Raw genomic sequence first — 13830 nt, 5'->3', positions numbered from 1 at the left:
TGATCCTCTCCATATCATCGATCAGACTCCCCAGCAAGTGCTGCATGAATATTTGTGTGCATAATATCAACGATGTCATCTATACGTCCAATTGCCGTTGTTGGTGTAATAGGCCTTGTTGAGGATGGAGTAATCTTGCCCTCACCAGCCTTTGATTGCTGCTGCCTATGTAGGTGGCCATCACTTTGGCCTAAGGTCATGATGTTTAGTGGCCCGATCTATGATTTTCGACACTCAATCAAAGTCACCCTCACTCTTGCAGACACAAGTAGTCTAGAGATTATTGGCACATATGGCTGACTACTATCAGTCAGATACAGTGAATCAGCGCGGAACTGGGTAAGGTAATGCAGAGGCAGATAAGTCGGATAGCCTTTTGCAAGTTTTAAAATGAATCTAGCCTAATCTATGCTAAAATCCGTCTTATGTTTCCTTGGATTAATTCTGTATGCGACCATGAGCGCCAACATTCGAAAGAATGCTTTGCAGTCAACCTATTTGATGGCTTTGCTCCACGAGCTCCTTGCTTCCATCCTCTTGCTGACTGATTGCAATGCAGGACATGCACCAAGAGCATGAGAATCTCACTGATCTTGTCAGTTGAGAATGTAATAATAACAACCAGTATAGCAAATGGGAATGACTCATCTATGACACCTATTATAGCCAGTCCCTAATAAATCTCATAAACAAGGTCATGATAGGCAACCCCCGACTATTCACATGTTGGACCCCATCCTTATGTTTGTAAATACAAACTTAATACTCCTCCCCTCCTAGATCGTGTTGATGAAGTCACTCAAACAAATTGCCTGCTCAAGAAGCAAGGGTTTGGCAAGCCGATTTTGTGCACTGACGGATGTTACCTTTGATCTAGCATGTTTTGATCCACTAGTGGATATGATGTAAAACAATCTATGCCTAAAATAAGAAAAAAAAAAATTATGAGACCTTTCATAAATGGATAAACATTTATGCAATAGATCCTATAAAAAATTGATGTATTTTGACGCAAAAACATGTGGATTCGAGCAGCTAATAAATGCAGGAGAGAACTGTTCAAATAGGAAAAACGACCATTCGAATGACCATGAAGTAACATTCGAATAGGTCCAAATGGACTATTTATTATGTTTAAACATATTAGTTATAAATTGAAATGGGTTGGTCAGACTCTCCTATTTATTTGATCATGTTTATAAGGTGTTTGAATAGTAAATAATTTTTGTTTGGCAAAATAAAATTGTTCAAACATGTGAGGACTACGTTGGACTGAGGGAAGGAATCCTCTCGAGCGGGAAAAATGCTGGTGACTGAGGGAAGGAATCCTCTTCTACGATTCACATCTATTATATATTATATTATATAATGAAAATATGTTGAATAATTATAAAGATTAGTGGAAATCATCTTCCTAATATCAAACATTTTACTTAATGATTATAACTATGTTTATTATAATATACATACACATATATATACACACACACACACATATGTAATACCAAACATTTGACATATATAACTATATGTGTTATATGTTCCTAATGCCAACATTTCAAATACCAAACATTTGTGAACATTTTACATGTTCCTAATACCAAACATTTTACTAATCTATACATTAATGATTTGTAAACAACTATCTTTGGTAGAAAGACTTAAAAAACACCCCAACTTTGTCTATATTAATTTGAACAATCATTTGAACAGTATTATGTTTCATTCAAACTGAAAATACATTTGGCACCAGATCATTAAGATTAATATGACTTTCTATTGGTTCAAACATAAAAACAATTTGGTTCAAACGGTTATGACCCTAAAATAAAGCGTGTGCATCTTTGCATGATAAATGATAAACATTTCATGTTCAAATTGATAAGTTAATGTTCAAACGTCAGTCTCATCTATCACGGCAATGAAAGCGGGAAATTTTGTTGCACTATATATTGATTTGGACTAAAACGATGATGTTCAATTATTAAGTTTTATCACAATGTTGACTAGGAAGAATACCAAATTCATTTGGACTGAGAAGTGTGAGTAAAGCTTTAAAGAACTAAAGAGACAATTAATCACAACCCCTGTGTTAGCATTATTGGAGCCTCACAAACCATTAGTGGTATATTGTGATGTATCAAAATATGGACTAAGATGTGTCTTGATGCAAGAAGGAAAGGTAGTGGCTTATGCATCTAGGCAATTAAAGGACAACAAGAAGAACTACCCCACTCATGACACTCATGATATGTTGTTAGTAGTTATGGTGTTTTCCATGAAGATTTGGTGACATTACTTGTATGAAGAAGCGTCTGAAAAATACATGGATCATCAGACTATGAGGCATCTCTTTAGCCAGAAAAACCTCAACATGAGTCAACGGAGATGAAGAGTGCGCTAAAGTGCACTCTAAATATCCTATTATTAGATTAAAATGCTAAAATGTGAATAAAAATAATAGAAATTAATATGTATTCTTGAATTGAGTTTCTACTTACTTTGGGATATTCTTAAGTAGATTTTTATGTTTAATTTCAGAATTTATAAAAGAGCAATTCAAAGCCTAGTCAAATTCAAAGGAGGACTTTCATGGGGTTTGAGAGTGTACAGGCAAAAATTGGCTATGATTAGATAACTAAATGATAAGGTTTATCTTATCATTATTTAATTAAATTTGGATGAATTTAAAATAAGAGATGACTTTATCTTTAACAACATTGAGTTTATCTAGAAGTTTATAAGGTTGTTTAGATAAGTCAGTTACATGACTTTCGAATCCATAAGAGTCTGCAATTATCAAGACCCGAAGTTGAACACAAATAAGAAAGTATAGTGAAAAGTTATTGCGAAATGTCAGCAACAGGTCAGGAAACGTTCTCGCGACAGTCTCTACCCGTCAGCAGAGTCCTACTATGACTAGAACTCTTTCCAGACTTTCTATTTAAAGGGATTCGATTTTGTATTTCAGTAAGGACTTTGAGCCACGAATTCCAGAGAGGATATTATGAACATTTGTAGAGAAAATTTACTTGAGAATTTTCATGGGGTTTTTCATCTCTTCTTGAGTGTGATCATGCTTTGAGTGTGAAGTAACATCAATTGGATTTCAGCCCCTAGAGTTTTAGGAGGAAATGCAACATTTGAAGATCGCCAGAGATTCTGGCTATTATTGCGGTAGAAGAAAAACCGGTCGTTTGTCTAGACAAGTAAGAGAGTCGAATTGCAAATATTTTGTAATTGATGATTGCTTGTAATTGTTCTTCAAATAATAAGATTGACTTTCCTGGATTTGGATGCCCCGTAGGGTTTTACCTTTAAAGAGTTCTTTAAAGGGTTTCCCTTCGTAACCAATCGTTGTGTCTTATAAAGTTGATTATTTATTTTAAAGTATTTGATTCATTTTATAATCTTGATAATTGAGATCTAATCTATTTTTTCAAGAAAATTGGTAGACAATTTCGTGGTCCACAGGGGTACGTTGGGAATTTCAATTGGCATCAGAGCGTGGTTCACTCATTCGAGTGTGATCTGTGCCCTTGTAGATCATGTCGACGTCATTGTATGTCCCGCCACACTTCGATGATGATATAGATCTCATTGTAAGGAAATTCAAAAAATTCTTGTTTTACAAGAAAGCTAATGGAAAACAAAAGCGAGGTAAGGAATTTTCTACAAAAATAAATGAATCTAAAAATTGGAATAAAGATAAATTTGAGAAAAATTTCAAAGTTAAGTGCCATGAATGCTTAGGATATGGTCACATAAGAGTTGAATATCCAAACTTTAAGAAAAATAAAGGCAAAGTATTGAATATCACAATTAGTGACAGTTTAGATTCTAAAAGTTCTAACTCATCTTCTGATGGTGAAAAATATTTTATGGCTTTCTCTACTATTGTGAATGATTTTCTTGAAATTATACTAACAAAATCTGAAAGTAGTTGTGATTATAGTGATTCGGATGTATTACTTGTTGATGCGGATCAAGAACTCAGTTTACAAAAAGCTTACAATGATATGTGTGAAGAAGTGATCAAATTAAAGAAACTCAACAAGAAGCTGTACAAGAAATTCACTGATATGGAGAGTGAGAAAAATAAGATGTCTGAGGTATTAAAAATTTCTGATATTGAAATAGCAAGATTAAGGGATCAAAAAATTGCACTAGAACAAGAATTGGAAAAGGTTCAAGAAAAAACAGCAACACAAAAATTAGAAGAGATGTTGATTGTTCAAAAGATGAGTAGTGATAGAATTGGCTTAGGGTACACGACTTCAAAGGGGAAAGAAAAACTAGTCTCATCATCCGTTGCCACAACTTCCAAATGTATTGTTTTTGTTAAATGAAGTCAAGGTAAGAAAAACTTGTCATTATTGTGGTATTGTTGGTCATATAAGGCCAAATTGCTTTAACTTGAATAAAGTGAAGAGAAATGGAGGTGAAAGAAATTCAGAAAGGAAAGGAAATAGTTTAGAAAATCAAGTTTGTGATATGAGTCAACAAATCAATTTTTTAGGTCTCAAACTTGGTGAACTAGCAGATTTTTACTTTCAAAATGAAGAAAAGATCATACAAAGTGATGTTAATAAAAAGAATAGGCTAAAATTTAAAGCAAAGTTGGTGGTCAAAAAAGATGTCATGTCACATTAATTAATAGGACTACTTGCAAATATGAATAATAATACAATTCTTCTCTCCCTTTTCTCTCTAGAGAGCAAAAGAGGGGTGAAGCCTTTTCAGGGGGACCACTAAGATTCTAACAGAATCGTGATCAGCCGCGGTGTGGGTAGTGGACAGGAGTGGAAGCAGTTAGTGACGGAAGGATCGAGCTGTGGTGGGGGCAGAGTAGAGTGGGTAGTGCGAGGCAGTGATTTCGGGGCGGGGTAAGAAGAGCATTGCGGTGGCAGCAACGCCGAAAGGCTTGTTCGGAGAAAAAAGATGAATGAATTGGAAGAAAACTGGAGAAAACTGCATTTAACAGAGGAAGAAGAGCAAGGTATCGAGATTGAAGATGAGCTACCAGAAGAACCGTACGATAAGGAGGAAAGAAGTCTGGTAGGGAGGGTCTGCACTGAGAGGATCATAAATCAAGAGGTTATTGAATCAATGCTAGCGAAGGTTTGGACAATCAGCAGGAGAGCAAAATTCTTGGAGGTATGTCCCAACACCTTCATCATTACATTTGCTAACCTAGCAGATAAGATTCGTGTTTGGGAGGGTAGGCCATGGTTGTTTGACAACCATTTATTGGTCTTAAAACTTTTTGATGGGTTTAAGCCCCCGCATAAAATGGATTTTAGTAAGGAGAAATTGTGGGTACAGATGCACAATCTCCCTCTAGCATGCATGAACGAGGGGAGGGGAAAACTGATTGGGGAATTGATAGGTAGGGTGGAAGAAGTAGATGTGAAGGGAGATGGAAGTGGTTGGGGCAAATGTTTAAGGGTTAGTATAGAGATGGATTTAACCAAGCCTTTGGCTAGAGGGAGAACGGTAAGTGTGAAAGGGGAGAAGCTCTGCATTTCTCTCATATATGAGAAATTACCGAGAATCTATTTTGATTGTGGCTGCATTGTTCATGGGTTTCAAGGGTGTAAGGGAGAAACAGAGGGTCTAAATCAATATGGGGCTTGGTTGAGAGCGGATCCAAGAATCAAAAGGAATGAAAATGTGGGTTAGAGCAATACCGAAGAACATAGAAAGGGCAATTGGGGTGAGTCTAGTTCAGAAGGGTTAGAGGGAAAGGGAGCAAGAAGGGAGTAGAGGGAAGAGTTAAATTGTTCAACTGGGGATCGCAAGCAGGAGGGGGAGTTAGTTTTGGGGAATCTAGTAGTAAGGGAGGAAGGTTGGGAAGGAATGGGCTATAATCAATTAGGTAATGAGGAGGAATTTATGGGAGAAGCAGAGATTGGGGTCGAAAGCCTAAGTAGGGAAGGTACTAAGGGTAGAGATGAGTTAGGCAAGAGGGAGGGACCCAAGGAGCGTACTGGGCAAGTAGAGGAGGTTGAGGCTGTAATGGGAGAGGAAAACTTAATATGGATTAAGAGGAGGGGATCATAGAAGAGGAGGGCAAGAAACAAGGGGAAAGATACTCCAACCCATAGTGAGTTAAAGGCTGGGAAGAGAAACAAGAGGGAGGAGGAGGTTAGGGAGGGAGAACAGATGGGGTTGAAAAAATCCAAGAAAAATGCAGGGGTAGTTATGGAAACTCTCATTGATGAAGTGGCGGAGGCTGTGGTACAACCTCGCCAACTCCAATAAAAACACTAAGCTGGAACTGCCGAGGGCTTGGGAACCCTCGGACAGTTCAAGACCTTTGTCACATTGCAAAGGAAAAGAGACCACCCAGTATAGTCTTCATGATGGAGACTAAACTAAATGCAGAAAGGTGTGGTAGAGTGAAGAGAAGGCTTAAGTATGATGGATGTTTTGTGGTTGAACCAGTGGGAAGAAAGGGGGGACTAGCTTTAATGTGGGATGGAGAGACAAATGTAGAAGTTCTGAACTACTCTCTAAGACACATAAGTGCATGGATTACAGATGAGGGGGGGAAAAAGAAGTGGTTACTCACCGGTTTTTATGTAGAACCTGAAGCAAACAAAAGGGAGGAGGCATGGAGACTGCTTGCAGATTTGAAACCAGAAGGAAATATAGGATGGTGTGTAATTGGAGATTTTAACGAGATCCTGTCCCAAGATGAAAAAATATGAGGTTGCTTAAGACAGGAAAGATTGATGGACAATTTTAGGGAGGCTTTGGAAAGTGGGAGACCTTTTGACTTGGGGTGGAGGGGGGATAAATATACGTCGTGTAATAAACATGAAGATGACACCTTTATTAAAGAAAGGTTGGATAGGGCGGTAGCAAATTTAAATTGGTCAGAAATGTTTCAAGACAATGAAGTGGAAGTTTTGGCAGCAAGGTGCTCTGACCACAAGCCCATTTTGCTAATTATAAAACAGGTAGAAAAAAGGGGGTGAAAAGGGAGTAGACAGTTCAGATATGAAGCAAGTTGGGCTCTTGAAGAAGATTGTGAAGAGGTTTTAAAGAAAGCATGGAATTTCCAAAGGCTTAACAGAATGAACCTGCTGGAAGTGCAAAGTTTTATAGAAAGTAGTAGAGGGGTTTTAAGTAGGTGGAGTAGACACTTAGAAGCAGAAAGAGGTAAAGAGCTGGGAGGAAAAACTGAAAGGTTAAAGTGGTTGCAAGCTGAAGAAAATGGGAATAATGTAGGCTATATTAAAAAGATTCAGGAGGAGATAGGAGTTTTACTTGACAAGGAAGATTTGAAATGGAGACAAAGGGCTAAGAGGAATTGGTATCAGTACGGGGACAGGAACACAAAGTTCTTTCATGCATGTGCAAGCCATAGAAGAAAAAAGAATCAAATAACACAAGTGACTGATGACTGAAACTATTCCTTAACAAGGCCAGAAGAAGTAGAATGAGCCTTCAGATCATACTTTGAAAAAGTCTTTACATCTAGTCAGCCAAACATAGAAGATATTGAGGACTGCTTGAGGGATCTCGAAACCAGAGTGACAAGTGGGATGAATGAGAAACTGACCAGGGCTTATACCAGAATAGAGGTAGAAGAGGCAATAAATCAGATGGCCCCTTACAAATGCCCTAGGCCGGATGGTTTTGGAGCTTGTTTCTACCGAATCACTGGCAGACTATAGGAGAGGAAGTGAGCTCAGCAGTTCTGGCCTGTTTAAATGGTAATGACTTAAACCCCTCTGTTTTACCCATATTGCTCTTATCCCCAAAACAAAGAATCCTAAGTACACAAATGAATATAGACCAATTAGCTTGTGTAATGTCCTGTATAAAATTGACTCGTGGTCGAATGTGCTTCCAAGTGTAGAAGTGTCAAGTTGTACCAAGGATAAGTCCAAAATCGTATTCCACAGGGACAATGGGTTATCAAAGCGTATAAGAGATTTGTGAGTAACAAATGTGTCGATTATGAGGGTTGAAAATAAAATTAAAATGCAATACAAAAAAATCGAAGTTGAAATTTTAGTTTCTAATTAAAAAGGCAAATTAACAAACACTTGGGTTGGGTATGAGACTCTCTTTATTTCAGATCCTAGACAATTTTTTCGATTAACAACCCAATCAAGGTATTGATAAACGGAAGATAAAAATGTTAAGCTCAAGTTTTTGCAATATTTTTTTTCTAAGGGATTCTCTATTTTACTAGCCAAACACACATTAACAAGCAATCGAGAGAAGCCTTGATAATTTTCAAGCTTTTGTTGTGCCTTACATTAACAACAAAACAAGAGCAAGAGCCGCAATCTATTTTCAATTTAAATCCAACTAGTAATATAGTGAAATCAATATTTATCAACAAAATATTGCATTAAGCTAGAACCTGAAATAAATTAAATCTCATTCCACAACCCAAGTTTCTAAAATTAGCTGCACATGATGTTTCTAACAATAAAAATTAATCTAAGTTGAACCATGATAAAATCTAAGAGAAAAAAAATACACAAAATAAAAATAAACACCAAGCTAAAAAGTAAAAACGCCCAATGAATTCGCAAGACCTATAAGCGGAAACAACTAAGAACTATGAAGTAAAAACTGGGAAAACGAAAAAAGAAAAAGCTAAAAACATAAAGCGAGAAGAACAAAATTTATTACTAGCCGCCTCCTTACGTCTGGAACCGAAAACACTATACTATGAACCCACAATGTTGTCCCAAAACCAAAAGAGAAAAAACTGGAAGAAAACCAATGGAAATGAATGCTCACGCTAGAAACGAAAGCTGAAAGAAAAAAAAAAGAAAACCAAAGAGGCAAAAACAAAGCCGACGCCTAGAAGAAAATAAAATGAAACAATCTGTCCAAGAGTTCCGTCCGTCTCCTCTAAACTAAAAGAAAAGAACAATAAAACTAAAAACTCTGTTGCTTCTCCAGCTTAAACGAAAAAGAAAGAAATGAAAGAACACATAAAAAAAACTGGCCAACCAGCGTCTTAAACTAGCCTGTTTTGCATCTAAATGAAAAAGTAAAGTAAAAATGAAAGAACAAACTAACAACTCAAAAACTAAGCTACTGAACTGTATGAAAACAAAGCAAGAATACTCCAAAACTGAGCTACTGAACTGTCCGAAGGAAATGAAAAAACTCCAGTCGAATAAAAACAAGTTGAAAAGTAAAGAGCCCATCTGTCTTCCCATGTGATCTCCTGCAGCTACACGTTCAAGCATCCGGAAAGAAGAATAATTCTGCTGCTGTCCGAGTGTGTTTGTTGCTGCACTTTCAGCTACTCGAAAAAAAAAGAGCAATTCTGCAGCTGCGTGTGTATGGTTCTGTTCTATCAAAGTTGAAGCTATTCTTTTTTTTTTTTTTTCTTTTCTTCTGCTGACTTGCTGCACGTCCGAGTGTCTTTCTGCTGCTGTACAGCTTGTGTGAGTGGCTGTCACGTTTTCTGCATGTGTGAGCTGGTGTGAGTACTGTCCGAATGAGTTTGCTGCAATGTGCTACGTCCATTTCTTCTCCTGCTGCTCTGCGTCTGCATGTGTGATGTGCTCCTGCATGTGTGCATGTGTGAGTCCGAATGAGTCCATCTGCCAACTGCATTGTTTACTGCCTCTCCACAATTAAAACCATGGCTAAATCCTGCATGATATGCTCTAGGAAAGGTAATGACAAATTCCCCTAGCACCTGCACAGCCTTGTAGACTGGTACATGATGTTGTAACAAAATACTTGGAAGAAACATTGTGATTTTTTTTTTTTTTTCGGAAAGCAGTTCAAAGCACCATCCTCTCCATTGGATGATAGGATATCTCGAGCCGACTATCACTCAGCTTAAAATTCTTCCACACCTCGCTCTTTGGGCTTTTCTCGATTCTTCCATTTCCCTTCTTTCCTGTTATAAGAGGAATAAAATTGAAATATTTATTTTCATGCGAAATAATTGCATTATAAATCTTCAAAAGCACTAAGAATATCATAATTATCAATTGACTCAAGTATTGTGATCTATTGCATAATTAAGTACTTAAATCATTTTTTTATTAAACAATTTATTCACTTAAGTAACTTAATCATGCAGTTTTAGCGCTTCATCAAAAATCATTTCAAAGATGCTGGCCAATAGATTGAAGAGTGTGTTAACTGATATTATATCTCCTAATCAAAGTGCCTTTATGCCTGGGAGATTAATAACTGACAAGATTATGGTAGCATATGAAGTAATGAATTCCATGAAAGTTAGGAAAAAAGGAGTGCAGGGAAGCATGGCCATAAAGATAGATATGTCTAAAGTTTACGACAGAATAGAATGGATTTTCTTAGAAAAAATTATGAGAAAGATGGGTTTCAGCAGCAAGTGGATAGACATGATTATGTAGTGTGTATCTACTGTGTCATACTCAATTCTATTAAATGGTAAGCCTGGTTAGAGGATTTTTCCATTAAGGGGTTTAAGACAAGGTGACCCTCTGTCATCTTATTTGTTCATACTATGTATAGAGGGATTAAGCTCAATGCTAAACAGTTCAGATCGGAAGGGAGATACAAGAGGGGTGGCTGTAGTTAGAGGAGGCACAAGGGTAAATCACCTATTATTTGCAGATGATTGTATGCTGTTTGGTAGGAGACTGGATGAATGGTTGAAGATTCAAAGAATTCTAAGTATATATGAAAAGGCTTCTGGTTAGTTTTTAAACAGAGATAAGACAGCAATTTTTTTCAGTTCCAACACCAAAACTGAAGATAAAAGGGATGTCCTAGCAGCAGGGGGAGCAACTGTGAGGGGCAATTTTGAAAGGTTTCTTGGCCTCCCTACTACGGTAGGCAGGTCAAAGTACAACACCTTTAAATGCATCAAGGAGAGAGTGTGGCAAAGAATAAACAATTGGAAGAATGGTTATCTGTCAGGTGCGAGAAAGGAAATATTGATTAAGGCAGTGCTGCAGGCAATACCAACTTACACCATGAGTATCTTCAAGTTATCCAAGAGACTGTGTCAGGAGTTGAACATAATGTTTGCAAAGTTTTGGTGGGGGAATAATCAAAAGAGGAGCTGTGTGCAGTAGAGAAGTTGGGAGAAAATGGGAAAACAGAAAGGAGAGGGAGGTTTAGGATTCAGAGACTTGGAATGTTTTATTATGGCCTTGGTAGCTAAACAAGGCTGGAGATTTATTATGAATCCTAAGAATCTGGTGGCAGTGATATTCAAGGAAAAATATTTTAAAACTTGTACCTTTCTGGAGTCCAAGTTGGGTGATAAACCATCACTAATATGGAGGAGTGTGTGGGGAGCAATGAGACTGTTGAATGAAGGGCGGAAGTGGAGAGTGGGTAATGGGAATAGTATCAAAATATGGGGGCACAAATGGTTGTCAAAACCTGTTTCCTATCAAGTACAATCCCCATTCACGATTCTGGAAGCAGTGCAAAGGTGAAGGAACTTATCAATTTTTAGACTTTTGGGTTGAATGTAGAACTTATAAGAAGAATTTTCTCTTAGGAAGAACTTGAGCAGATTTGCAGTATTCCTCCGAGCTGTATGAATGTAGAGGATAAACTCATTTGGGGCCCATCAGAAAAAGGGCTATACTCGGTCAAAAGTGCGTATCAAGTGGAGGTTGATAGGAAAAAGACTGTTATAGGGGAAACTTCGGAGGGAAGCAGGCATGATGGAAGATGGAAGAGTATTTGGGAGCTTAAAGTACCAGGGAAAGTCAAAACATTTATGTGGAAAGCAGGCAATGACCTGTTAGCCACGAGATGGAACCTTTTCAAGAGAAAAATTCTGAATGACCCTCTATGTCCAATATGTCAGACAGAAAATGAAACTGTGATGCATCTGTTATGGCAATGCCCAGCAGCCAATGTTGTATGGACAGAAATGATTATCCCTATTCAGAAATGGAATGTTGCAGAAGATGATCTCCTAAGTATGTGGGGAAGGATGAAAGGAAAACTAACAAAAACTGAATTGGAATTGATAGCAGCAACGATGAGAGTGTTGTGGCTGAGGAGAAATGAGTTAGTCTTTGATAAGAAGTTCAGAAGTCCCATGAGTGTAATCAGAGCTACAAAGGAATCTTTACAGGAGTATCAGGCAGTGAATCAGTTGCTAAAAAGGGGCAATGGCTTAGCTACGGCTGTAAGGCAGGGCCAACACTGGGAGATGCCAAGGGAGAAGTTTGTTAAAACAAACTGGGATGCAGTAGTTGATTTGAAAAATAAGAAAGTGGGAATAGGCATAATCATCAGAGATGAAAAGGGGGATGTATTACCAGCAGCGTGTGGACAAAGGAAGTATCTTCATCACCCAGCAACAACAAAAAGTCTAGCCTTGAGAAGGGCAGCAGAGATCTGTATAGAGTTGAATTATACAAAAGTGATACTGGAAGGGGATGCAAAGGGGATTATAAAGGCAGTCAATAGAGAAGCAGAAAACTTGTCTACCTATGGGAATATTATACAGGAGATAAAGGTATACCTTAGAAATAGATAAGAGTGGGAGGTGAGATTTGTAAAAAGAGAGATGAATACAGTGGCTCATATACTAGCTAGAGCAGCTTTACAATTTGATAATGAGAGAATATGGATTGAGGAAGCACCAGAAATTGTATTGAGTGATCTGTTGAAAGATAAACTTTGTAACAGATGATTCATTCAATGAATACATGAGGTTTATTTCAAAAAAAAAAAAATGACTACTTGCATGTTCTTGCATTTTTTATATTATTGCATTAGTTTAGAACATGAATTTTATTTTTCTGTTTTGCTTTTATATTTCTGTTTTTCAATTTTAAATAAGAAAAATATAATATATAAAAAAAAAATTCTATTTTGATTCAAAGCTTTTCTTTAAGGAAAGTACATGCTTGATATATCAAAGTTTGAGCACTTGTGTTATCACTTAATAAATTCTTGAACCTATGCATCTCTTTATTTTGTGCGATTCACTTTGTGCATACTAACCCTATGGATTATCTTGGCAAAGTTCATTTTTAATACACAGTGAGGAACTTATATGTATGCATTTTATAATTAAAGTTCACATTATTTAATGAGATGTTCATCAAAGAATGAGTTCATGCCTTGAATTGACTAATACTAGTTGAACCTAGTACATCAATAAAGAGCTCTCCTCTTGCCAAACACAAAGAGTTGATTTGTATAGAAAAGGTCGGTGTTAATTCATTGTGGAAAAAGACAAACACCCTACACGGATCTACCACCTTAAGCTCTTACAAAAAAAAAAAAAAAATCATTGCTCTAATCATTATGAAAAAAATGAGCAACAAACATGAATACAAAAATGGAGTGTACAAACTAGTGTTTGGAGGAGATGCTCATGTATCTAGACCCTAACATAAATTAGTTTGACTTTTAAGGTGAAGCAACAAACTCTTGTGAGCATCTATAAGAAAGTAATCATTCATGAATAAAGGTATAAAAAATATATTGAAGAAATGAGTTCATAAAAATGCTATGGTATAAGTATAGTCACTCACACACTCACATGAACTTTGACATTGATGATTTTATGAGGAGTAAACATCCATAGTGATTGTTGCAAATAAGAGGGTGTACTCTATTGAATTTGTTTTGTGAGTTACTCTATGTTTGAACTAAGATGCATCTATACATGTTACTTGCCCTATTGCTTATTTATATATTTATATAAAAAAAAAATCAAATTTTTTGTTTTTTTTTTTCCTAATCTCTATTTATTTTGGTTTATATAAAATAAACACAAAACTATAAAAATAAACTTTTTTTGTCAATATAGGTATTTGCCTAAGTCTGGGAATTGGTCTCTGAAATATTAGCTGAAGTCCCAGT

General features: G+C 36.7%; 1 protein-coding gene across 1 annotated transcript; it reads left to right on the top strand.

The window, feature by feature from the left end:
* The first annotated feature begins 11536 nt into the window (after window positions 1-11536).
* Window positions 11537-12493, top strand: LOC122282389. Its single transcript, XM_043094341.1, has one exon. The coding sequence runs from the start codon at window positions 11537-11539 to the stop codon at window positions 12491-12493; it is 957 nt and encodes a 318-aa protein (XP_042950275.1).
* Window positions 12494-13830: the final 1337 nt, after the last annotated feature.

The sequence above is a fragment of the Carya illinoinensis genome, chromosome 11 (assembly GCF_018687715.1).
Source record: "Carya illinoinensis cultivar Pawnee chromosome 11, C.illinoinensisPawnee_v1, whole genome shotgun sequence".
Taxonomy (NCBI): Eukaryota; Viridiplantae; Streptophyta; class Magnoliopsida; order Fagales; family Juglandaceae; genus Carya; species Carya illinoinensis.
This window is presented reverse-complemented; position numbering and strand designations above follow the sequence as displayed.

Coding starts and splice junctions, on each gene's coding strand:
- LOC122282389 (XM_043094341.1), top strand. CDS start 11,537: ATGAATGTAGAGGATAAACTCATTTGGGGCCCATCAGAAAAAGGGCTA.